The 27,945-nt window shown below is 44.2% G+C and overlaps 1 protein-coding gene across 1 annotated transcript in view; it reads left to right on the forward strand.

The window, feature by feature from the left end:
• Positions 1-221: 221 nt before the first annotated feature.
• The window catches only part of LOC148477844 (NHL repeat-containing protein 2-like), a gene marked incomplete at its 5' end in the record, with an annotated part of 61,076 nt that continues 33,352 nt past the window's right edge, over positions 222-27,945 (forward strand). Inside the window, 5 exons of the mRNA XM_088456078.1 lie at positions 222-351; positions 12,913-12,991; positions 19,578-19,809; positions 23,586-23,708; positions 27,133-27,342. Coding sequence (XP_088312204.1) covers positions 222-351; positions 12,913-12,991; positions 19,578-19,809; positions 23,586-23,708; positions 27,133-27,342 — 774 coding nt within the window. The remainder of the gene's footprint in view (positions 352-12,912; positions 12,992-19,577; positions 19,810-23,585; positions 23,709-27,132; positions 27,343-27,945) is intronic.

The raw sequence follows: 27,945 nt of genomic DNA on the forward strand, positions 1-27,945 counted from the left end.
CTTGTCTAAGCCCTATGCAGATGAAGAACACAAGTCGCCAGGCTGCCTGTTACTCGCAGCGGCTTTTAAATATTTATTTTTATTTCTATAAACGAGTTGAAAGAAATACTACTTGCATAAATTACAATACGATTATTGTAGGAGTTACGGCTCCGTCGGCGAATGTATTATTCATTCTGCAATTAAAACTTCTTCTGATTTCTTGAAATACTTGGCTCTAGGTTGATCTGGACGCGCTAAGAGTCAGCACTGTGGCTGGGACAGGAAGTCAGGGCTCTGACAAAGAGGGCGGAGCTCAAGGAGAAGCGCAGCCAATCAGCTCTCCCTGGGATGTCCTGTATGGCGGCTCAGGTAAGCATGTCCATTACATTACACTGCCTCATTACACTGTCGCTTTTTTATTCATCGTTTGATGCTGTGTTTATAATTGTTGCCTTCCCCCTTTAAATTTGCCGTATCAGTAAGGAATATTTTATGTAGTCGGTGTAAATGCATGTTGTGGCACCTTACTCCAGAAGCAGTGGCTTAAGGAACGTGCCAGCTCTATCTTAGAAGCAGCTGGGCCGTCACTCCCGCCGCTGAAGACTGATCCAGAAATGTATGTTCCTGTTGTTTTTATCTAATGTAGATATTTAGGGATGAAATGTATAAAATTATTCTTACTGTAGGACTTTACATCGTATTTATGCTGGTGCAGGTAATTGTCAAAATGTAAGTATTTCCTGATCTCAGAGCTGTGCTGTCAGTGATACCCTCTCCTGATACAGTCGCTTGGGGTGTAACCTAAAGGCTGTTGCTTCGTAGGGAACAGGTCTATTCAGATACGAAAATATGACCGAGACGGCAGACACCTGCCACTAAAGTGTTTCTCCTATCCTGATTGGTTTTACCTTTTTAATTATTGTCGCTTTAGAAATATGTCATTGCACCAGTGCGTGCGACTTGCAGGCTATTAAATAAGTGCCTGAGCCTCAAACCCCTCTGTATAGACCCAGACCAGGTATTACACCATTGGATGGAGATTGTAAATTGCTCCACCTGTCAACCTGCGGTGACCGCGAGACCTCCTATAGGAAGTGCCTGGACTGCACTTATTACTCATTACTCATCCTTGGACACCGTGGTCCGTGGCTTCATGACCAACGTTCATAGTTAGTACAGGAACCCCTGCAGATTATAAACGTTCTATGTTTCACACAAGTTTGTAACACCTGCAACCCACAAATAATTAAAGAAAGCTTTCCCTAAATATACCAGAGAGCACACAAGCGACAGACCCGCTCTCATGCGCGAGGGTGGCTGCAAACAGTGGGGCTGCCCGCAGAAAATGCTGTAACGCTCGTCTAAGCCTCAGAAAATATGTGAAGCGTTTGCTCTTTTAAGTTACGAGCAAGGAATCTGCCAACTGGGCTGGAATTCAAACCGGCTTAGTAGTCCAATAAAATATAGCAGAGCTGTACAGAGACAGAAATACGGTAACAAAGCAGTTAGAAGCGCGTCGTTCTTCTAGTGTTTAGTAACCGTTCCAGTGATTGATCAGAAGGAAGGCTGCAGCGGCCTGTTAGCGGGAACAGCGAGTTTTCCATCCTAATCCGCCTAAATCTTTCTGATGCGTTTGAAATGTTGGACAGTGATCTCTTAATAGAGTATGTAAAACTGTTTTGCTATCAGAATGTTCATACACTATGGTCAGTGTCACCTGCATTAATGTCATTGTCCTTGCGCACAGGTACTTCTTCCGTCTACAGTCATAAGGTTCCCCACCTCTGGATGTCTTTATATACCTTACTGCAGCTTTTTACCAAATACTGAGCCCCCCCGCTATGCTTTTCAGGCATGTATTATATTATCCGTTCGGTTTATGTTTGTTACCCTGGTATCTGACCTTGCCCCACGGTGCTCTCTTCATTGGAGATATTTGTATTCAGCGAGTAGCTATATGTTGTATGTCTGCCTGATAATATAAAGACACTGCTAAAAGGCACAGAAGAGATCTAAGAGCATGGAGTGAAAGTTGCAGTAAGATTTGTATAAAGTAGTAACTTAGTCGCATGGCGGTGGGAAAGTCCCTTATTTCCTCTGCTTTGCAGTTATATACAAATACTTTCCTGCACTTTTCCTGTTCCTCAGCGGTACATGTCCCCATCTGCTGCCAGTGGGATTGTTGAAGTAAATATCTTGATTTGTACCTTTCTGACTGATGGCGAGTTTGCCAATCACGCTGACACACACAGGCTCCTTCCCTATCATTAAACTGTACTAAGAGCTGTCAGAGACTCGGCAATTACGGCTTGTTTAAGAAAACTAGTCACGATTATTTCTTTTCAGAACTACGTAAAAAATACAGGGTGTTCGCAACCACAGCATGCCGGGGGGGGGAGGGGGGAGGGGATCTCACTTTTTATTTTTTATTTTTTTAATATGCTCAAAAAACAAAATAACTTTTTAACACAAGGGGGGATGGATGCAGCCTTCAGCGAGAATCGTCCTCAATCACACTTACATTGCCTGCACAGAGCTAAATGCACGTGTATGTCGTGATGTGCGCCTCTGTGCGACCGAGCAGCCACTATGCGGACAGTCATTATCCGCGCACACTTGCATCTGCCATGATTCGCAAGCGATCCGTATAATCTCGGATGGATCGCAACGAATAGCCGGTATTTCCATAGACACAAACTCCCTATTCTTTGGCACTGTGCGGCATTGCCACCCAGTTACGCCCTTTCAGACGCAACTGGAGATGCGTACAGTGAGCGGCCTCTTATAACTGATAGCCGCATGGGCACCGAAAAGTATCAAATGTGCGCTTGCCAGCACCGGGTCTCTAATACCAGCTCATCACAAAGAAGAGCTTCCGCTATCACTTTACAGATGTGTTCGCTCACCTGCTGCGCAGGAACCGCTGTCTGGCAGCACACCTGCAAGCAGGGGCTACTGGACAGACTTTCCTACACAAAAACAAACCAAAAACCACCCAAGGCGCTGCACTGGGAGATCTGTGCCAAATATTTATTTTTTTTTTAAATATGGTCACTGAACCAAGCTGCTGTTTAAAACGTTGCCAACCAAAAACCAAACGAAAAAGAAATAAAACAGCGCTGCGTTGAAAACCTATTCAAAAGAAAGATTAACAGACATTGCTGCAGCTAAGAGATTAAGGGCCGTATTCAATTAGCGACGAAAAAAACGCCAAAAAAGGCGATATTTTCGCCAAAAAACAGGCGAAAATACAATTGGCGAAAAAAAAACTGGAGAAGTTTCCTCCAGACCAGGCGGAAAAAAAAAAAAATTGTTAATATTTAATTTTTTTTTCACCCGAAATTGTGCTGTCATTTTTCGCCAAAGTGCGCAACTTGCGAACATTTTTTGGGGTCCTTTATCATTAAGTCTGGTGTCCAAAGGGTTCTGAAAGAAATCCCCACATTTTTAACCAAAAATAGGGATTTTGCATTTTTTTTTTTTTTTCCACCTGGTCTGGGATGGAGAAAACTTTTTCTCCAGTTTGTTTGTTTTTTTTTTTTGCCAATTGCGTTTTCACCAATTTTTTTGGCGCAAATATCGCACTTTTTTTTTTTTGTCGAAAAACGTCTGTTTTCGCCGCTAATTGAATACAGCCCTATATGTAAACAATATTTATTGATGTTAGTTTCATTTTGTGCAATTAATAACAGTAGAAGTTTAAAAAAAAACCTATATTAAAATGTTAGACTTGGTCACAAAAATTGTCACTGTTTAAACTCGCAAAACCTGAGCGACCTAAACACATACATTCATAACCACATCCACTAGCTACATCTAAAAGAACCTCTTTCCACTAGCAGCAGTCTGAATCCCGACTACTGTCATCCCGGCTGTTAGGGTTAGGGTTGCCACTAGAGTTAGACTGTGGGTGGGCGGGGTAGGGTAAGGCTTCGGGAAAGGTGGGTTAGGGGGAGGGTAAGGGTTACTTACCAAATTCTGTCTTGATGCCACTGTCTGTATTCTGACAGTTGGCATCCTGAGTGCCTGGAGTCCGTACCCATCCAGACTAAAACAGAACGATGCCTATATTGCCAATAAAAAGTTCCCCTGAATCAAGGCAAAATGTTTCCATGTAACCTGAATCTCTGTATAGGTCACTGATCAATTCAGCTTGTTAGATAGGCCATGTGATAAGGATATCTCGGGTGTAATCTGATCCAATTTGGCAATAGGTGTCTCAATCACAGAGAACGGCTGTATATAGGTGTCACCCAGAGAGAAAATAATTGTACCCACAGCCAGTGATACATGATCTGCGCTCTCATTCTCCAGCTTAGGCACTCGCTGACCGCAGAATGTAAACCACGTGTAAGGCAGCAGTCTCTCTCCTACAGCACTGCTGGGTACGTGCAGTCACCAAAGTCCGCAATGACTGCAACATATACTGTAGCTCACCCACCTGACCAGCCTCAGACCACAAGGTGAGAGTTACCAGCAGCTGTATCTATCCAGTGCTGCCGTTGCTTTTTGGAGCTTGAGAAATTGGAGAAGTTCCCACTTAAAAAAACCAAAGGGCTTGCGGTAATCTGCATTACTTAGGGTGGGTACACATCAGGACGATGTCTGCACTATATGTCGTTTCCGGGCAAATCGGAACAACATATCGTGCATGTCGTTTAATGTGTACCCTTAATTGCGCGCTCCCGTGGAATGTACACTATCTTCTGATTGGCCGTTTGCACAACCAATCAGATCGTGTACGATGCCATGCTGCTTAATGCGTCATGGCATGGTACATAGCGCCATCGTAGCACTGCATCGTGCATAGTGTATGCACAGTGCGATATGTCTGCTCGTCGACCGGCGGACCAGTCAGGAACACATGGTTCTGTACCTGGCCTTGGTTGATTGCAGGACAGATCTCGGCTATATCCTGAATTTAGCCCTCGGTAGATCAGAGATGCTAAAATCATGTGGAAACTGCTTCTAATATGCTGGCGCAAGTGCGGATCGGTGATGACTAGTAGCAAAGAGAGCGCATGGATGGGGTTGGGTGCAACGCAGTGAATTCTAGAACCATGCGAATGGGCGAATATACGCATTTAGATCTGTCCAAGTGTCATTCAATTCCGGTTTAGGCCCATTAGTGTGAATGCATTTCTGCACTTTGGTAGCAAGTAGATAATATCCTGGAAAACGCACTTTCGGCGCACCTAGCACGGACGTCACGATGGGAGGGGTTGCTGGTGCCTGTTTTGCAGCAGAACTCTGAATGGGGTGCAGAGGTGATTTTAGCCAGTATCAGACATCCCGCTATGCTGCTGATTAGTCCACAGCTGCTGCTGTAGGGAGGTCTGGGAAGCCAGCAGGGTGATGGACTCTGTGTTTCAGCTGGCACCGTGCTTTCCCCCCTGTGCCCAGTAGTGGCCGCTGTTCCATGCAAATCTTTGTGTCTGGTTATTAATTTATGTGGCAGATTAAGAGGTGTATTCAATATGAAACGTTAACTTCACTGCCGAAGTTAACGTTTCATATCGGAGTTTTTACCTACGTTAAAGTATCGGGCGCGCTCCCGCTTATCCCCGTATTCAATATAAAATTAACGAAAACGGGAACCTCCGAAGTTGGATTTGCGTAAAGTTACGAATTTTTCCTTAAAAAAATTGTAGGACCCCCCTAAAGTTGTAAAAACATGGGGGATCACTATGGGTACCCCCGTTTTAGCCTTTAAATGAAAGTCCGGGATTTAAATAGCCGCAGCAGGTGTTTTTTTCCCGACATTGAAGAAGTGTTGCAGAAGAGCACTTAGGTTATTTTTTTCGTTTTTTTAAGCGGTCCCATCAATTTTGGGGTACATGAAAATGGGTACTAGCATATTTTTAAGTCCCTAAAGTAAGTTTTTTTTTAAAATTCTGCATTTGTGCACCTGCCGCTATAATTCTATTCTTCAAAACACCTGCCGCTAATAATCTATTCTAGAATACACCTGCCGCTAATAGCCTATTCTAGAAAACACCTGCCGCTAATAATCTATTCTAGAAAACACCTGCCGCATACTTGCAGAATAGCCCTGAACCTATTTCCCTATTGTTAAACAATTTTTTCCCTTTTTTTTTTTTCACCCCAATTTTTTAATTAATTTTTTGGGGTGTCCCCATTTTTTTTTTAAACTTTTTTTGACACAGTTTTTTTAAATGTCATTCCAGGGGTGCAGGCTATTTTTTTTAAGCCTGCACCCCTAAACCCCAATTCTGCACTTTTTTTCGACACCTATTCAGTGGTGAAAAGTTATCCCCGTTTTTTATCAAAGACTTCTCAAAACTGCGATAAGTCTTTGAAATTGAATATGGTGTAAAAGTAAAACCTCCGATAATGACGTCATAGCTCCGATATTAACGCAAAAACGGACTTATCGCTCCCATATTGAATACCCCTGTAAGACGGCTGTATTTTCTTCTGCCTTATGTCACTGCAGCTAATATGTGCAGTGCCCAGGGCCTAGCTTTATAGGAAAGACGGCAGCATCTACTTCATTTTCTGAATGAACAGGGCAATTCTGGCCAAGTACATAGAGGTCAGTGGAGCCTACATAGTGTTTTGTGACTTTGTCCGAAGCGGGGGGTGGGGGGGGGGGCTCATTTTCTGAATATTCAGCGTTTAGTCACTGAGCTCTGACAACTCGCTGCATTGGTTTATTTTTTACATCTGTGATGTGACCTGAACTTGCAGAGTTGGTGCATGAGCCTGACCTTCTGTAGTACCCCACCAGTCACCACCCAACCATCTCCATCTTCTTTATATCTGAGGATAATTCTCCCTATCCTGTGTCTGCGCAGAACGCTCATACCTGTAGGCCATAACCAAGCACATGAACTCTCAACACCTGTGAGTAACTATGCACTTTGCAGTATGCATTGGGTACCTGTGCTTCAGTCTTTCAGCACTTCTGGTGGTGCACGTGTAAGCTGACTCTGTCCTCGCTCAGCCTTGTCGTATCCCCAGCCAGGGATTTATACTTGGAGGTAGGTGAATAAGCAGGTGTAGTCCATTAAGTTGGGTGTATTGGGTACCTGTTATTCAGACTATCAGCACTTCAGGTGTGGGACTCCTGTAGGTTAGCAGTGCTATCCCGGCAAGAGACACCCGTGGTGTGGCAAATGCAGCTGCTCTTAGAGAGCGGAGCTGTCTTAGGTCTGCTTGTTTAGACTAATTTATACAAGTGTTCCAATGGTAACGGCCTATCGGGAATACGTGGAATATTTTGGAGCTAACTCCCCCCCCCAAAACTTCATCCAACAAGCATTGCCCCTGTTGCGCCTGTGAAATGCATTCAGCGCCGATGTTCTGATCATTCTTATTAAGCTTCGTCACCTAATGCATGAAGTCTTATTGTGGATTCTTTCACTGATTTCTTTCTTCTGCTCCTGCAGTTCTTTCTATTCCTCCTGTTCTCTTTTACATTTCAGCTTTCAATTCTTTGTTAAGCTGTTCTAGCTCCACTACTGTGTAATTATTGGGACCAGATGTTATTTGCTCCTGCTGGTCACGGCTTCTACCAGGCTGCTGTAGTCTACGTTCCTGGTGTCTCCCCCCAGGTCACCTTCAGGTTCACCTATGGCAATGGTATCAAATTGTGGTCTTTCATTGAGTGCCACATTGCAACGTACTCCGTTTGCATTTCCTCCAGCCTTCACGAGGGTCCCAACGATTCACAGTTGTCTCACCAAACGTTGTGATCTCTAATGAACCATTCCATATGCCCCCCATCAGATATTCTACCTCATCTGCTGGAGTCGTCGGCTCTTATAACCCATAGTGTAATTCCAGATTTTGTTGTTCTCCCATATTGCTCTATGATCTTCTCCATTTCATTATTAACTGGTTCTTCCTAAGGTTCTACATCCTGTAATCCGGTATTTTCTCCTTCTACACATTGGGCTCTTTTCAATTCACCGCAAATTGAATATCACCGGGAAGGAGCTCCTGGAGCTATTCAATTCAGTGCGGTGTTATGTTGGAGGATGCTCGTTCTCGCGCCTTAAACATGGTGTTTAGTCACAAGATCTGGCATTCTCCGGCTTAACTGCCTGGTGTGATGCTGTTTCCGCCGCACTAAGGGCAGAAAACGGCATCGACCAGGAGATTTGCTGTATTTTTGCTCGCACCCCAGGAGGGGTGCGAGAAGAAATTCTTAGTCGGGCTTAACGGCGCGCTGAATTGAATAGCTCCGGGAGCTCCTTCCCGACGCTATTCAATTCACGTTGAACTGAATCGAGACCATTGGGTGGTAGATTCATGTGACATTGACTTCACAGGAGTCCAATATTCAATATTTCAGTATTATTAACTTGATGTGAATGAAGACCAAGTAATAAGAAACTGCTCAACTGTCCTGTGAGTCTGCAGTCTTTATATTTTGTTTTTGTCAATAAAGTTTTATATAAATTTGTCAAAACAAAGTTACAGAATTAGTTTTTCGCCTCATATTTGCTTTGGTCATGTCTTTTATATGGACATACAATATTGTAACAATAAAACGGGCCATATCCAATAAGTCGCAGAAAACTTAATGTCTGAGAATTTTTCTCACAATTCGCATGTTTTGGTGCCATCTTTTCACGTCCATTGTCTATGCGCGCTCCCATTTTTCGCACAATCCTATTACACAAGATGCGAAAATGCATTTGCACAAAAACTGTTACCTTAGTAACCTGCAAAAAGTACAGCAAGATTTGGGGAAATCTGTCTGTACCCCATAAAAAGCCTAACTGACCTAGGAAATACATTTAGAAGTGTATTAGTGGCCCTAATAAAAGTGTTTGGGGTTCTTAAATTGTGTTAAATGGCTGTTATATGCATATTGTGTGACTGTGGAAAAATTATAAAAAGAAAGTTTTTTTGGCTAAAATAAATGCTGCAGTTATATTAGGAGTACATGAAAATGGTGCAAGTATATTTTTGTGTCATAAAAGTGCACTTTAAAAAAAAAAAATATACCAGATGCAGCCACCTGTCATGTTTAAAGGACATGTCCCGTCCATACAGCCCCCCAACGTACCTGTCCCGTCCATACAGCCCCCCAACGTACCTGTCCCGTCCATACAGCCCCCCAACGTACCTGTCCCGTCCATACAGCCCCCCAACGTACCTGTCCCGTCCATACAGCCCCCCAACGTACCTGTCCCGTCCATACAGCCCCCCAACGTACCTGTCCCGTCCATACAGCCCCCCAACTTACCTGTCCCGTCCATACAGCCCCCCAACGTACCTGTCCCGTCCATACAGCCCCCCAACGTACCTGTCCCGTCCATACAGCCCCCCAACGTACCTGTCCCGTCCATACAGCCCCCCAACGTACCTGTCCCGTCCATACAGCCCCCCAACGTACCTGTCCCGTCCATACAGCCCCCCAACGTACCTGTCCCGTCCATACAGCCCCCCAACGTACCTGTCCCGTCCATACAGCCCCCCAACGTACCTGTCCCGTCCATACAGCCCCCCAACGTACCTGTCCCGTCCATACAGCCCCCCAACGTACCTGTCCCGTCCATACAGCCCCCCAACGTACCTGTCCCGTCCATACAGCCCCCCCAACGTACCTGTCCCGTCCATACAGCCCCCCAACGTACCTGTCCCGTCACTTTATAACTGTTTTCCAACACTTTATATAATTTGTTCACCCCAAAAATGACGTCATTATTGGCCAAATAAGCTAATTAAAAAATTATTTTTGCCTAATTTGTCAGTAGGGGGAAGGGAGGTGGGTGTCCGAGGGGCTCTTAAACAAGTCCCCACATTATTAGTCAAAAATAGGGATTTTGCTTTTCCGCAGCTAATAGGATATGGCCCTTATCCTGTCTTTATGAATAGAAAGCCGAATGTTACACTGACTCTGGTCCTGCGATAGCTCATGTACAGCTCAGTAACCACCTGCATTATGGCAATTCCTGAAAGATCTGCTACAGGCTGATCACAAATCTACTGCAGACCTGGAAATAGCAGCTGTATATGTGCCACACTGATAGATAGATAGATAGATAGATAGATATATATATATATATATATATATATATATATATATATACACACACACACACACACCATTAGCTGCGTTCAGCATTATTTAGATATACAGTATATAGGGGGGCTATGAGGTCAGACCACTTTTAGAAATTGTGCGTTAGAAAATGAATTATTTCATTCCAATACCCCCAGGACCTTTATTGCGATCTCCTAAATCTAAGCTTCCTCCTACTTTGCTACAAAATTCTCTGATTAGAGACAATTATTATACTTTGTTTGCTAATCCGGTTCTCTTCTTTCCTGTCACTGCTGTGTGTATCTAATGCTGCATACAGACTAGACTAGGGGTGGGCAATAAGCCGCCCCCCAGATGTTGTAAAACTACACATCCCAGCATGCCCTGCTCCAAGGGGATGAGGGAGGGTGCCATCACTGAACGATATCGTTAATGACTAGGAGCTCGGCAGTGCAGGGGAAACTCTTAACAATGTCGCTCATGGAGCATATCATTAAGTGTGTATGCGGCTAAAGCTGCATACACACACAATGATTTTTTGTACGATTATCGTTAAACTATATCGTTTAACGATAATCGTTTGAAAAAATCGTTCACTTTCTGTGTCAAACGATGAACGATAATCGTTCATGTGCGTTCACGTTTGTAGTTCAGTCAGACTTGTCAACTCAACGATTTTCATTAAGGGAATATGCAAAAAACGTTTGTAGTTCCTAAAAATCGTTCATAACACTTTAAAAAATCTGACAGAAAATCGTTGGTAACAAAATCGTTGTGTGTGTATTCAGCTTTAATGTTAAGTGCAATGTGTGCGTGCCGCAACTGCTATCAGGTCACCTAAACATCCTTGACGACCTAATTTGTATTAGGCTCCAATATTATAATAATAAGATTTTATTGTGCGTTTTTTGCATACGATCAATCTAATTTTATGTTTGCTCTGTTTACATAATGAGCATTACACTTCAAAAAATAACTCCCACAACATACAGAATGAAAGTACATACTGGCAGTAACCTACGGTAGTCGCAGTGTTGTGCGTTGAGACGGAGGCTGAGAATTAGACCCAGTTTGCTGTACGGGAGAAGAGAACAGACTAGGTGAAGATGTGATTGGTCACTGGGCTTTTGGTTGGAGAGTCCGGCATTGTCGCACACCAGGTAAACAGGTGTCGGACGCCTATAGATACGGCGTCCAGAAGACGCGCACGGGTTGCCTCATTATGGAAACATCAGAGCTTCTTTAGAACTGTCCTAATGTAACTGGATGAGAAAAAACATTAGTTAATTTTTACTAAACCCAAAATGTTTATTATTTATTTATTTAGAAAAGATTCCTCACGCACGAATAAATCCCGCTGTCGTGTTCCTTCTCCTTCATTGCACTTAGATTTATAGTGATTAGTTTTCGCTCCTTAGTGTGGGACCTGGTTAGCTAAGCCTGAAGAACCTGGGGTTCACGTCAGGAAACCTAAAATTGCCCAGCAACGGGCAGGGAATAAACAAACACCATTCTATCTCCGTCCTAAGATGTGAGAAGTTTCTGTCTGGTAAATGTGTAACCAGGTTATTTAGCCATTTTAGTGTGGTCACGACAACTGAATCTCCATGCAGTACATACTGGGGAAGATAACCGATCATCCTTCTAACAGATAACTTTTCATTTCCTATACCAATTACAATTAAGCCTCAAGTTAAAGAAGTGTAAACCGCAATTCCCAATTTTCATACGGCACTCTAGTACCTACCATATTATCATTATGCGCTCAGCCAGGAGCCGCATCTGGTGACACGTATGCAATGCTGAGCCGTATCTGGTGACACGTATGCAATGCTGAGCCGTATCTGGTGACACGTAGGCAATGCTGAGCCGTATCTGATGACACGTAGGCAATGCTGAGCCGTATCTGGTGACACGTAGGCAATGCTGAGCCGTATCTGGTGACACGTATGCAATGCTGAGCCGTATCTGGTGACACGTATGCAATGCTGAGCCGTATCCTCTGAATGATAATCATTTAATGGTGCTAAAGTATATAGAGTCTCTGTAAACACCCAGATGTAACATAGGATATAATCAATCAAAGTCAGTATGAAACCACTGATGATCTAACCGCTTATTGTCCAAATGTAGATCAGGTTCCTGATGGGGAATATCAGGGAATGGTATGTCAGGACGGAGTTCAGATCTCAGTCTATCTTCAACATGTAATCCTGTATATGGATAGCGAACAAAGACCTGTGGCGCCCCGCTGGTCTTAAAGTGCACTGGTGCGCAATTGACGGTGCCTGGGGATGAGTATGGTGACGCTGCTGACTGCCTGGGGGTGCTCTTGACTGAGCGACCTCCCTCAGGGTGCAGCTGCTGGCACAGTGTCTAATGCACCGGGCGCTGACCTGCACTGCACATTCATCAAAGAATACATCTTACTAACAGAACCAAACCACAGAAGGTACCTGGGCGCAGAACCTCCTCCTACTGTTCTAATATTATAATCACAAACTTCCAGCTGCGGAGGCTGGTAAATATCTCCGACCTCCTCAGTAATATGTGATAAGTAATGTTATTAAAGATTCATATTATGTTGTATAATGTTTATGCTCACACAGTACGAACACTTTTTGACGTGTATCAATTGAAACTGCGACAAGAATGTATCCTCGGCAGTTCTCCGTGGCATATATAAGTGTGCGGCGTGCTTCCGCGCCATCAGATGAAAGATGTTACTGTTTGCAGATGATGTGATTGCGCTCGGGATGGTGAATCTCTGCCGTCGGTTATTGTCTCTCCGCACCTCTCTCTCCATGTGCACCGTGGGGAGATGTGACTATGTAACAGAATAAATAAAGCTGTGATTCCTTTGTGGTTTCCTCATTTTTATTGTTGACTTTTTGGTTTGTTCTTTTCAGGGGTGCTGTGGATAGCGATGGCAGGGACGCATCAGATCTGGGCGCTCTTATTAGAAGAGGGGGCATTGCCCAAGGGAAGGTAAGTGCCCCTTTTGTGTATAGAGCTAGTATGAAGATGCAATGAGCTGCTGACTGCACATGAGTGCCCTGGGAACTGGCTCCATTACAGAGCGATGGGAATATTTATCATGACGTTACCGTGTCCTCACCAGGACCATTACTTGGCTGTAATATAGGTTTCTGATGAGCAGGAAACAGCATAATTCTCCCATATCAGGACAGAGGTCTCGTCAGTGTACTGCTACAACTGAAGTGCTACATTTGTTTCCCTACCCATCGCTGTGTTAATATTTTATACTCTTTGTAAAATGGTACATTTTTCTTTGTTACATTTTTATCTACTATTCAGTCTATGACAGCTGTGATAGAAGCACTGGAACAGTTTTGAATGGCTTCTATGTCTGTCCCAGATTCCTGTCCTATGTGTTTTAAAACCTCCAGGAGAAGTCTGTTTGGAAAAACAGGCTAGAAATGTCAGCTTTAGTGAAAAGCCGGAATGGGTCCTGGGGGTGTGGATGTGAGGAGAGGGAGGGCTCCATCCACAGGCCACTCCTGGTGTTGGGCCTTTCAGCCTGGTAGTAGGCTCGTTAGGGCTTGCACCTGAAAGTGGCTCAGAAAAGCTGGGTTTTGTTATAGCTGAGGGTCTCATACCTGGGAGGGCAGGCCCGCAGGCTAGTTTGCTCTGAGACACTGTGTGATACCACCTGTAAGTACTGTGGACGTGAACTTATTTAGTCTTCTATTAGTGAGGGAACCTGCTGTCTAGTTAGAGCCCAGACGGGCTAGGATTTTGTTTGTGTTTTTGTTTTATTTATGTGTCCAGTACATTAAAGACTGGCTCCGACCAGCTTGCACGAGAACCCCAGAATTGTGTCCTGTTTCTCCGGCTGCTGTGTGTGTAAAGAGGGACCCCTATCCCAACTGTGTCACACAGCAGATTGCAGTGTACATTGCCCACACGGATGTTTTTTTTAAAAGACTGAATAAATTATTGTCTAGCTGACACTGCTGTATACAGAAAAGGACCGGCCAGCATTATCTCTCTCTAAGACCGGCTACATGCCTGACTGCGCGGTTGCTTGGTCAGTGCACCCAATGATGTGTTCTCTTCCTGGCTGTAATGCGTGCATCCGGGCCGATCTGGCCATTCCGTGCTGAGGCCAAGAGATTGGGTCACACTGGGATTTACTGCGGTTCATTATGTAGACTTTATGGACAGTTAAACAGCAATAAGGCAAAAATTGCTGATTGCAAACAACCTCTAAAATACCTCGCTGGGGTACTATTAATATCTTTATATTTTATAAGGGTTCTGTAACGCCGTACAAGGGGATGCAATTGGCAACAGGATACAGAAGTACAAACCAATACAGACAATCGATACAATCACATAGATGCATAAACACAGCATAATTATGTAGAGAAGACAAAGTGAAGAAGGCCCTGCTCATATGAGCTTACAATCTATGGGGGATATGGGTAGACACAATGGGAGAAGAGGCCAGATTTTTTAAAAGAAAAAAAAAAATTCTGGCCAAAAAAAGACATTGTTACAGCACATTTAATATAGAGAAAGCAACATCCAGCGTTAACCTGAGAAAGGGGTTCAGGTATTTGTCAACCTCACTATAATAATCAAAACCACAATAAAACGGCACTTACATACCCTTATACTGGGACATAAATGAAACCAATGTAGATTAAAAAAAAATTTTTAATCACAACATTCCATCAATAGACAATCAAGGCACAAATGATGCTGCAAATTGTACCAAATATCTCATATATACAAAGAACAAATCTTTAGAAAAAGATGCATACAAACATTTCTTAGAACAAGATAATAATAGTCCTCATAAAAGGGGTTGGTCAGACTCCAAATCATTTAATAGTTAAGCTGGGTACACATCCAACTAGTTGATTGGTTGGAATGAAAATCTGGTAACGTATGGGAGTAACTGATGATCAGCAATTTGCTCCTAAATGCCAGAAAACAGATGAAAATGACGTCAGACAAGTTTGTTAAATGTTTGATCTAAACAATTTGTTCAGACAACAGTTTTTATCCATTTTCCGGCGTTTGGGAGCAAATTGCTGATTGTCATTTGCTTTCATACGTTACCAGATTTTCATTCCAACCAATCAACTAGTTGGATGGTTGGACAGAAAATCTTTACATGTGTGTATGCATCATTAAGCTCTTATTCAATTTGGAGCGAAAAGCCGTTTTCGCATGTTTTTGACTTTTCCCCTGTTTTGATTTTACTCTGTATTCAATTTGGAAGACTTTTTTCCTAGGCGGAAAGTCAATGCAATGCAATAGGCGGAAAAGTTTCGCCTATGAATAGCAGTCGGAAAAAAGTGCAGATTTGGGGTTTTGGGGTGCAACGTTGCAGGAACCCCCGTGCAACCTTCAGACAGTCCCCCAAAGGTAAACTGTGGCAATTTAAAAAAAAAAAAACACTTAAGAACACCCCAAAAAATCACTTTGCATTTGGGGGCAAAAAAAAAAAATATGTTGGGGGGGGGGGGGGAGTATGCCCCAAGTGTCTTTTTGATTGCAGGTGCTTGCGGCAGGTGGATTTTTCACGATTTTTTAAACGTAACTTTAGCAACTTTAAAATATGCTGACCCCCATTTTCATGTACCCCAAATTTGCTGGGATAAGTTATTTTCTGCAAAAAAACAACTACAATACTATTCTGCATCTCTTATACAAAAACGCTATTTAGCAGCTATTGAGCCCGTTTAAAAACACCAAATACCTTCAGCAAGCCAAATCGGGGGGTTCCATAGGTAACCCCCATGTCAGAGCATCTTTTGGGAGGGGGGGTGTCAGGCTGATTTCCCCAAAACTGACAGTACTTTCCGCTTGTTTAAGTTTCGCCGGGTCCTGTTTTCGCATACTTTCAAATTGAATACCGCGATACGCGGGCACGCGCACGATACTTTTCCACCTGCAAAACACGCGATGTAGGCGAAAAAGTATTGCGGCTCGGCTCAAATTGAATATGGGCTTTAAGGCCCCCATACATCAGCAATTGATTGCAGCAATCGTGCAATTTGCAATCGATTTGTGTATAAAAATCTTTCCCTTTTTCAATCGATTGCATGGGGGCCTTAAGAGAATAAACTCAGTGCAAAATGGATATCCAGCAGGAATTTCTCAAACGAGCCAATTGACAACACAAAAGGTGTTGTCAAGTGTCCTAATTGGCAGGCTTGAATTTAGTTAGATAAAAGTAACTTATATCACTTTCAGACATAAAATGGCGAAAAAAAACCCCGGCTTTTACCAGGTTTCTTGCCATTTTCTGTCTGATGCCCCTTTCACACTAAAAATGAAATTACCCGGTAATTCACTAACAACCCGGAATTTTTCCCTGTGTGAAAGGGTCATCCCGGGACATAATTCCCAGGTCTCCGACCCTCGTTTTTTTGCAGGGTCGGAGACCCGGGAATCATGTCCCGGGATGACCCTTTCACACAGGGAAAAATCCCGGGTTGTTCAGGAAATTACTGGGTAAAAGTAAATTTCATTCTCAGTGTGAAAGGGGTATTATATTTGTTGCAAGTTATACCGCTTTTATACCGAAACAGGGTTCCAATCTGGATCAGACCCGGAATTTCCCCAGCGACGACCCAGGATATCACAGAGTCTGCGCCGTTCACACCGGAGCCGGGTCTGTAGTGACCCGGCATTGAAGTGGATGCTTGGAGATGATGTCAACTCCAAGCGCCACTGAAGCCGGCCAATCAGCAGGCATGCGGCACGACCTGGATCGCTGCGTTTACACTGGAGGATTTCACGGGTTATTCCTGTGTTAAAACCCTGTAAGTTATCTGGGTTGGATAGATGGGTCACTCGACCCGGGAATCTAATCCTGTCCCCTTTTACACCAAGGAGCTACCCGGGTTAACCCTGCAATAACCTGGGTTTAGCACTGCTGTAAAAGGGGTATATGATATAACGAGACGTTTCCTCAGGAGAGCCAGAAGGACACAGCAGATGTTGTCAATTGTCCTAATTGACTAATCTCAGATTTATTGAATACAGATAATTTATTAGTTGCAAATTTTATAACCAGAAACAGTTCACTTGGTGATTCCTTTTTAATATATCCACATAGTGTAGTGTATGTAATTGGACCAGCTGTTTGTTGTAGTAGCTAGATAGCGATAGATGTATAATTCATCATATAAAGCCCGTCAGGTCGCTTATTTTGTCTTATCAACACAGTGACTTAATAAGTTAATTTACCTTAGTCTTCTCTCTGTAAAAGTCCTGTATGCACACGATAGTAGTTCAATTCCTGGCAGCATCCGCAGCCCCTGCAGCCCTGAGTGATGTCAGTCGGGCTGTCCAGGTGCAGTTCAGTTCAGTGTAATATCGTGGTAGATGCCGTCTCCGGTCTAACGGTAAGGGGCCTGTAGCGGTGCAGTACAGGTCTCCACGTGTAGTTTGTAGCAGGTAGCTGACCAAACGGAACCCCAGTGAAGAGAGCAGCAACGCGTTTTGGTTACCGCTGTAGCCTGTTTCAAGCTCATTTGCTCTCCTCTGTTTTACAAACCATTTAATTGATGCAGGAACGTAAATCATTGGTCGGGTAATTACTGAATTTTAGCTGTTGAGATTCCAAATCTTAATGTTCGGCAGGGATGATCCCAGTCCCAATGATTATTATGTATTTATTTATTATTTATTAACAGTTTCTTATATAGCGCAGCATATTCCGTTGTGCTTTACTATTGGAAACATATATAGAACACAACTGGGTAATAACAGACAGATATATAAGTAGGAAGGCCCTGCTCGTAAGCTTACAATCTATAGGGAAATAGGCATTGATACACAAGGATAGGTGCTATATATATTGCATTTTGGTCCGGCCACAACGCAGAGTTTCTTGGTGGGCTGCATGATCCAGTCACACAGGAATGTCGGCCAAATTTCAGGAGGATGTGAAAGAAAGACAATGTGTGAGGTTATGTGTGGACTGTGAAAGGGGATGTAATTACATGTGGAAGCTATGAAGGTTATGTGGGGGGTTCTGGAATCTGCTAAGCTTGTCTGAAGAGGTGAGTTTTCAGGGAGCGCTTGAAGAATTGGAGACTAGAGGAAAGTCTTATTGTGCATGGTAAGGCATTCCATAGAGTGGGTGCAGCCCAAAGAAAATCCTGTAACCGTGAATGGGAGCAAGTAATGCGTGGGGATGAGAGACGCAGATCTTGTGCTGAGCGGAGAGGTCAGGTTGGGAGATATTTTGAAATGAGTGAAGAGATGTATGTTGGTGTGGTTTGGTTAATAGCCTTATGCGTAATTAAAAGTATTTTATATTGAATACGGTAGAAAACGGCAACCAATGGAGGGACTGACAGAACGGGGCAGCAGACGATGAACATTTGGCAAGGAAGATGAGCCTCGCAGCTGCATTCATAATGGATTGTAATGGCGATAGCCTGTTTTTGGAAAGACCAGCAAGGAGACTATTGCAATAGTCAATGCGGGAAATAATGAGTGCATGGATTAGAGTTTTTGCAGTGTCTTGTGTGAGATATGGTCGAATTTTGGATGTGTTTTTTTAGATGTATGTAACAGGATTTTGAGACAGATTGCATGTGACAACACAGTGACACAGGGGAAGAAAGGACAGTTCAGAGTCAAGGATGACACCTAGACATTTAATGGCTAATTTTTGGAACCCCTAAATGTGGTGCAGTAGCTCATCTGATTATGTGCAGCTCTGAGTAATTATCCACCTAGCACGTATGTAGGTGCACTCCCCTATCCCGTGTCATGGAACTGCCGCCATTAAGAATGCTTTGTACAACTTTCTGTGGGCCTCTGTGTCCATATGATGTTCCATATGATCACTTTAGGATCACACTCATTACTTTTAGCCCTTTAAGTTTCCCTCCTAAAATATGCCGCTATCAACTTATATGTTCCATAACTCATGAGACTGGGGTGAGACTGGGACTGGCTGTCTTACTCCAGGTCAGTAATTCTAATGTTTGAATTATCTCAGAATTGGGCTTTAATCCTGATCACCTCCACCCCCATGATCAAGTCTGTTTTTGTGGTGGCTGAATATACCCTCCCGCACCCCATATTTCAGGGTTGGAATAACTCGTAGGTTTCTTATGGGACGCGTCAGTTCCACCCAGTCTGCGCCAGCTCAACCCATCAGAAGATGCTCTGCAGAGGCTGCCATCCCCACGCACCAATCCATGCCATGTCATCAAATGTCCTCTACGCTGTGGCGCCATAAAAGCCTTTTAATGAGTCTATGTGTGATTATTAATGAGTGTATGAGCTGGTGTACAAATGGTAAATGTAGTCTGAGCTCACTGGGCGAGCTTAGTTACTCAATCAAGACACAAATGTTGAGGCTGATTCTCATCTTTATACAGAGAAAGGTTTATTTTCTATTGGCAACTATTTTAATTCCTGGAGGCTAACAACCCAAAGAGTAGAGCCTAAATCCACATGAACTTGTGTTGGCGTCGGATGAATAGTGTGACTATTATCCACTTGGTTTTATAGGATCATTATGGCCCTTTAGAGAACACTTCTCATTGTGACCCTCTTTGTCTCCCTCTAGTAGCCTTCCTAAAGGAACTTGTGTTCGGTTCGCTGGGAGTGGCAATGAGGAAAACCGGAATAATTCTTATCCACACAAAGCTGGGTTCGCTCAGCCTTCCGGACTGACTATTTGTGCCGCGGACCCCTGGAACTGTCTCTTTGTGGCGGATAGCGAGAGCAGCTCCATCCGAAGTGTTTCCCTGAAGGATGGAGCTGTCAAGCATGTGGTGGGAGGAGAGCGAGATCCTATGGTAATAATCTGTACTCTGTGTTATAAAGTACATGAGGATGTTGATGGTGTGTGTGTTATTTTTTATATATATTAGAGAAACATCTGTTCGAGCCGTAACAACTTTTTCCATTCCTTTCGCTACAGAGTTAGTGTTATGGGTCAGCTGTCTCTTTAAACTTCTGTAATATTGCTGAATGTGTCTTCTCCGTGTAGTTTCTTCCTTCGCGTTTTGGTTTGTATACTGCAGTCACTGACATTTGGAAGGGAGAACACAAATTAAGTCCTTTACACGAAATTAAATATTCATCGAGCAAATTGTAGACTTATGAAAAGAGTGTTAATGAATCTACTTAAATTTGATTGTTCCTTCTCATATTGACTGTATTCCTGTTGTTGCACCTTGTTCTTATTGTGACATCTTGTCCCCTCCCCTAGTGACTGTATTCTTATTGTAACATATTGTTTCCCTCTACTACTGACTGTATTCTGATTGTAACATATTGTTTCCCTCTCCTACTGACTGTATTCTGTATACTGACTGTATTCTGATTGTGACATCTTCTCCCCTCTCCTACTGACTGTATTCTGATTGTGACATCTTGTCCCCTCCCCTACTTACTGTATTCTGATTGTGACATCTTGTCCCCTCTCCTACTGACTGTATTCTGATTGTGACATCTTCTCCCCTCCCCTACTGACTGTATTCTGATTGTGACATCTTCTCCCCTCTCCTACTGACTGTATTCTGATTGTGACATCTTGTCCCCTCCCCTACTTACTGTATTCTGATTGTGACATCTTGTTCCCTCCCCTACTTACTGTATTCTGATTGTGACATCTTGTTCCCTCTCCTACTGACTGTATTCTGATTGCGACATCTTGTCCCCCCCCTACTGACTGTATTCTGATTGTGACATCTTGTCCCCCCCCTACTGACTGTATTCTGATTGTGACATTTTGTCGTCCCCTCCCCCTACTGACTGTATTCTGATTGTGACATCTTGTCCCCTCCCCTACTGACTGTATTCTGATTGTGACATCTTGTCCCCTCCCCTACTGACTGTATTCTGATTGTCATTGTGCCATCTTCTCCCCTCACCTACTTAAATTTGATTGTTCCTTCTCATGTTGACTGTATTCCTGTTGTTGCATCTTGTTCTTATTGTGACATCTTGTCCCCTCCCCTACTGGCTGTATTTTTATTGTAACATATTGTTTCCCTCTCCTACTGACTGTATTCTGATTGTGACATCTTGTCCCCTCCCCTACTGACTGTATTCTGATTGTGACATGTTGTCCCCGCTCCTACTGACTGTGTTCTGATTGTGACATCTTGTCCCCTCTCCTACTGACTGTGTTCTGATTGTGACATCTTCTTCCCTCTCCTACTGACTGTATTCTGATTGTGACATCTTCTCCCCTACTGACTGTATTCTGATTGTGACATGTTGTCCCCGCTCCTACTGACTGTGTTCTGATTGTGACATCTTGTCCCCTCTCCTACTGACTGTGTTCTGATTGTGACATCTTCTCCCCTCTCCTACTGACTGTATTCTTTTTGTAACATATTGTTTCCCTCTCCTACTGACTGTATTCTTTTTGTAACATATTGTTTCCCTCTCCTACTGACTGTGTTCTGATTGTGACATATTGTCCCCTCCCCTACTGACTGTATTCTGATTGTGACATCTTGTCCCCTCCCCTACTGACTGTATTCTGATTGTCATTGTGCCATCTTCTCCCCTCACCTACTTAAATTTGATTGTTCCTTCTCATGTTGACTGTATTCCTGTTGTTACACCTTGTTCTTATTGTGACATCTTGTCCCCTCCCCTAGTGACTGTATTCTTATTGTAACATATTGTTTCCCTCTACTACTGACTGTATTCTGATTGTAACATATTGTTTCCCTCTCCTACTGACTGTATTCTGTATACTGACTGTATTCTGATTGTGACATCTTCTCCCCTCTCCTACTGACTGTATTCTGATTGTGACATCTTGTCCCCTCCCCTACTGACTGTATTCTGATTGTGACATCTTGTCCCCTCTCCTACCGACTGTATTCTGATTGTGACATCTTCTCCCCTCCCCTACTGACTGTATTCTATTTGTGACATCTTCTCCCCTCTCCTACTGACTGTATTCTGATTGTGACATCTTGTCCCCTCCCCTATTTACTGTATTCTGATTGTGACATCTTGTTCCCTCTCCTACTGACTGTATTCTGATTGCGACATCTTGTCCCCCCCTACTGACTGTATTCTGATTGTGACATTTTGTCGTCCCCTCCCCCTACTGACTGTATTCTAATTGTGACATCTTGTCCCCTCCCCTACTGACTGTATTCTGATTGTGACATATTGTCCCCTCCCCTACTGACTGTATTCTGATTGTGACATCTTGTCCCCTCCCCTACTGACTGTATTCTGATTGTCATTGTGCCATCTTCTCCCCTCACCTACTTAAATTTGATTGTTCCTTCTCATGTTGACTGTATTCCTGTTGTTGCATCTTGTTCTTATTGTGACATCTTGTCCCCTCCCCTACTGGCTGTATTTTTATTGTAACATATTGTTTCCCTCTCCTACTGACTGTATTCTGATTGTGACATCTTGTCCCCTCCCCTACTGACTGTATTCTGATTGTGACATCTTGTCCCCTCCCCTACTGACTGTATTCTGATTGTGACATCTTGTCCCCTCCACTACTGACTATGTTCTGATTGTGACATCTTCTTCCCTCTCCTACTGACTGTATTCTTTTTGTGACATCTTGTCCCCTCCCCTACTGACTGTATACTGGTTGTGACATCTTGTCCCCTCTCCTACTGACTGTATTCTGATTGTGACATGTTGTCTCCTCTCCTACTGACTGTATTCTGATTGTGACATCTTGTCCCCTCCCCTACTGACTGTATACTGGTTGTGACATCTTGTCCCCTCTCCTACTGACTGTATTCTGATTGTGACATCTTGTCCCCTCTCCTACTGACTGTGTTCTGATTGTGACATCTTCTTCCCTCTCCTACTGACTGTATTCTTTTTGTAACATATTGTTTCCCTCTCCTACTGACTGTATTCTGATTGTGACATCTTCTTCCCTCTCCTACTGACTGTATTCTGATTGTGACATCTTGTCCCCTCTCCTACTGACTTTGTTCTGATTGTGACATCTTGTCTCCTCTCCTACTGACTGTATTCTGATTGTGACATCTTGTCCCCTCCCCTACTGACTGTATACTGATTGTGACATCTTGTCCCCTCTCCTACTGACTGTATTCTGATTGTGACATCTTGTCCCCTCTCCTCCTGACTTTGTTCTGATTGTGACATCTTGTCCCCTCTCCTACTGACTGTATTCTGATTGTGACATCTTCTTCCCTCTCCTACTGACTGTATTCTTTTTGTAACATATTGTTTCCCTCTCCTACTGACTGTATTCTGATTGTGACATGTTGTCCCCTCTCCTACTGACTTTGTTCTGATTGTGACATCTTCTTCCCTCTCCTACTGACTGTATTCTTTTTGTAACATATTATTTCCCTCTCCTACTGACTGTATTCTTTTTGTAACATATTGTTTCCCTCTCCTACTGACTGTATTCTGATTGTGACATCTTGTCCCCTCTCCTACTGACTGTATACTGATTGTGACATCTTGTCCCCTCTCCTACTGACTGTATTCTGATTGTGACATCTTGTCCCCTCTCATAGTGACTGTATTCTTATTGTAATATATTGTTTCCCTCTCCTACTGACTGTATTCTGATTGTAGTGTCTTATTTCCATCACAGAACTTGTTTTCCTTTGGTGATGTTGATGGGGTAGGAATTAATGGCAAGCTCCAACATCCATTGGGTGTTTCCTGGGACAAGCAGAGGAATCTCCTGTATGTAGCAGATTCCTATAACCACAAGGTGAGACATGGTCTGTGGGTGCTCTGTATACTCTCTCCCTAGCTGTCATTACCTCTTCAGTCCTTCCCGGCAACCACTACAATGGTTACAGGTGGGATATAATGCAGCTCACAGGGAACCAAGATGGCTGCCGTGCCTCGGAATAAAATTTTTCCACAGTCATTGATGTGCAGCAACCACAGCTGGCATAGGAATGGAGTCTGAATAATACACCAGAGCAGGTGAAAGACCCATGTAGTAAATTAGGAATTCCTTGTTTTCTTTTTGTTTCAGCTGGTGTCCGGTCTCTGCAAGTACTCCTGCAGCATAGAGCTGTGGGGGCTGGGAAGAGTCTTACTAGAGAGGGTACACAGGCAGTACCTGCTAGGGAGTGTGGAAATCATACAGAGACGGGTAGCATTCCTGTGTGAGGTTTCCTTGGCCATCTCTGCGTTTTAAGGGAAGTCTGTGGCAGCGGTGCCCAGGAGCGCCCTCTGGTACCACCCCTCAGTCTGAAAAATAACCTCGCTAATCTCCCCTTGGAGGGGAGCTTATATTTGGTGACAAATTAGACTCCATGACTTTCATATGTTCTCTGAAAGGACTGCAAACCATTTGCTACAAGAGCAAAGGTTTTAATGTTTTCATCCTCTTTTATCAAGTCAGCAATTCAAAGAAGCCATAAGCCAGGAAGGTAATATAGCAGCAGTTTTTAAGGATGAAAGTCAAAATCAGTCTGTCCCCAGTAGGGGGCAGTATTGCACAAGACGCAGACCTATGGACCCATTCTAGGAAAGGTCGTGTAAGGATTTGCATATATGATTAAGTTCCATCAATACAGTGCAGGACTACATCCGACTCAGCAGAGATGGAGGGCCTGATTCAGATTGGGAGCAGCCGCGCTCATGTCTGCGCCTTCGGCGGTCATCCGTGTGTGACTTTATGCTAATACTGCTACAAAGCCCTTCCCTTGTGTACATCCATGTCCCATGGCAAGTGCAGTTTCTCTGTCCTTGTACGCCTCCACTGTCCCTGACACCTCCACGACACTCCCATAAGACAGACCATCTCCCCACCTGCGCTAAGTCGCCGTCCAGGAACGCCCAATACATTTTCCTGACTGCTTAATCCCGGCAAGGGTTAAATGACAGGCGTCTAAATCTAGTGGGTCAGCAGAGAGGGCTGGAGATGGATTGTTATACATTAAACCACCTTGAGAAAGCAGTGAGGAGATCATTTGTTTTATGTCTGTTCTGTTCTGCAAAACTGCTCCTTCACAGTAATCACAGGAGGGAATCTTCATATTCATAGACTCTTATTAGTCTTGTGTGAGATAAAAATCACACTGAGCTCAATTCTCAACTTTGAGGAGATTGTAGGTTTTTCCAGAACTAAATAAATGCTCTAATAGCCGTATACCCCACGTCACCTGTCATCGCTGCGGTGCGGTCAACCAAATAGGCCGTCGACGGGATGCAGTGAGTATGCCGGCAGAAGGGATGTCGGCCATCAAAATCCCGACGTCGGAAGCCGACCCGGGACTAAAGACAGATGTCGAAATCCCGACGCCTATCTAAATTCCGACGCCAGAATCTCGACAGCCGTCATCCCGCTCGAAGGTACACCGGGGCGTCTTAGCTGTTAGCCCTTTTAGGTTTAGGCACCACAGCCGGGTTAGGGTTAGGCACCACTGGAAGGGGGTTAGGGCTAGGCACTACGGGGGGACGGTTAGCTTTTAGGCACCAAGGGGGGAGGGTTAGGTTTAGGCACTAACAGGGAGGGTTGGGGTGCAAGAAAGGAGGGTTAGGGGAAGAATAGGGGAGGGTTAGTATACTTACCTGACTTCTGTCAGGATACCGAGCATCGGGATGCCTGATGTCTGCATTATGACAGTAGGCATCCCGGCTGCCAGTATTTCTTACCCAACCCAAAATCGACAAATGTATGGACACGGAATAGGAAGCCCTCGTCTGTCTAATGTCTGACTTTGGAATGAGTTCATCGTCCAACCTGGCTCTTATAGCTCAGTCTGATCTCTTCAAGAGAGAGAGATGGTTGAGAAGTTGCCCGTAGAAACCACTCGGCTTCCAACTGTCATTTACAGATGTACCCTTGCTGCAGTCACGCCAAACAGCCCCTATTGGCGCGCCTGATCCCGTGATGCTCTACTAGCGTCGGGCGTATCTTTTGTCTTTTTTTTTGCCGACAGTGCATCCAAGTCGCAATGCGTTTCGTATTGGAAGCACCGGTAGACTATCCTGATTAATTTCATATGCGACACTTGTATAACTGTGTGCTACTGAGTGTCTCACTCGGCATGCGAAGTGCGACGATGCAGCGACCGCAGCTTTTTTTCCACGCCAAGTTCTTATTACAGACTCAGTCGCACACAGATATACGAGTGTCACATATCCAATCAATCAGCACAGGCTCCTGGTTTGTCCTAGTCGCATCGCATTGCGACTGGGTACACAATGCGTGATCTATTGGATGTTCAACAAATCGGCTGTTTGATATACCGCAAGTGTGTCGGCATAGGTGTACCCCCAATATGTCTGTGAACGACGTAGTTCGCAGACATATCACATCGGCTGTGCAGCGCAGCAGATGGCCGATCTATCTGTAGATCTATAAGTGCATCTGCTGGTGAGTGCGGGCGCCCTGCCTATCACCTGTACACGTGCTGCAGGGACCCGGCGGTGAGTGACAGCTAAACTGGGCGTGCAAATTTAAATGCCCACCCAGTTGTGACATCAGGGCCTACACATCGGGTGGACGATCGATAAGTGTATATGCACTTACCAATCGTCAGACCGGCCGACCCGTAGACTTAGTGTGTACCCAGCATTGGACACATTTTTGGCCTAAAAAAGACACCCGGCACTAGCAGAGCTGCACGGAACCTGGTGGCTCTCTCGTGCCAGGCATATCACGCTGCATGGCGTATTGAGGCTAAATGAGCAAGGACATATTTATATCTAGCACGTGCTATAAAATGACAGAAGCCGATTGGTTACAACGTCTCCTTTATCTCTCTCAAAGGTTTGATACATCTCGCCCTTGGTGAAATCCTCTATGTATGCATGTGACCAAATCTGATGGAGATCCAAGCAGCTGGACCGGCCGGTATATGGTCAGCATTATCAGTTCTGAGTTGTCCAGCAGAAGTATATGAAGTTCAGAGAGATATACGTTTTGTCCCTGGCTAATTTAAAGGGTACCTGGCACTTCACTCCATGGAAACAGCCATATCATGGGCTGAATCATCGAGAATGCAGCCTGATAAGTCAATAGGAACCAGAAACAGTCACGCGGCCCCCCGCTGTGTGTAGCAAACTGTTACGCCAAGATAGAAGGGGCTTGTGTGGTACGCGGGGCATCTGTGTAATAATGTCTGCACCTTGTTTATTTCTACCATTTTATGTCTCCCCCCTATTTTTGTCAGATCAAAGCTGTGGATCCCAAAGTCAAGAGCTGTGTTACATTGGCTGGTACCGGGCAAGCCGGTAACGTGGCCGGGATGACTTTCCTGGAGGCGTCCTTCAACGAGCCTGGCGGCCTCTGCGTCGGGGGAGGTGGACATCTGTTGTATGTTGCAGACACAAATAATCATCGCATTAAGGTCCTGGATCTGGAAACCAAAACGGTCTCGGTGGTAGGTTACTCATCCCCTTTACTAGTCTGTAATAGGTTTATTTTCTTATTCTAAGGCTTCTGGCTGCCCACGTGAGGGTTATAAAAGGGAAAGCACGTTTTATTTGATACGCTTCTTATTTTTATGCGTCTGTTGGTAGATAAGTGGATGCACGCTGTGCGATTGTTCTTGGTCAATGCTTCCCATCGAAATAATTTGGCCGGTATTGTGCTTTGAGTTAGTCATTTTGCACAATTCGAGTTAATTCCTGTGTAATTGTCAGGGCAGAGAAATAGGCCAATCCCCATGTATAAAGGGCCTATTCTCATCAGGAGGGGTAGGCGTACATGCTGGCGTAGCAGAACGAAGCCTGAACGGCTGAATCAGAGAGCTTTGACCATAAGTGTGCGGGGAATTTGCTTCCTGCTCCCATTGTCTGACACCAGATAGCATGATCACTGGCACCTTTACGTTCAACCCTATAGGTCTATTTATTCTCCACTTATCATAGCAATAAAATACTCGCCGATCATTCCTTACCTTCTGAATACTCCATGACGGCTATAACGATGGGTTGCGTCTATTCTAGTTGGATAGATAGGTAGAGACAGGTAGGTAAAAAAG

Source organism: Taudactylus pleione, unplaced genomic scaffold (genome assembly GCF_031769625.1).
Source record: "Taudactylus pleione unplaced genomic scaffold, aTauple2 ptg000685l, whole genome shotgun sequence".
NCBI lineage: Eukaryota > Metazoa > Chordata > Amphibia > Anura > Myobatrachidae > Taudactylus > Taudactylus pleione.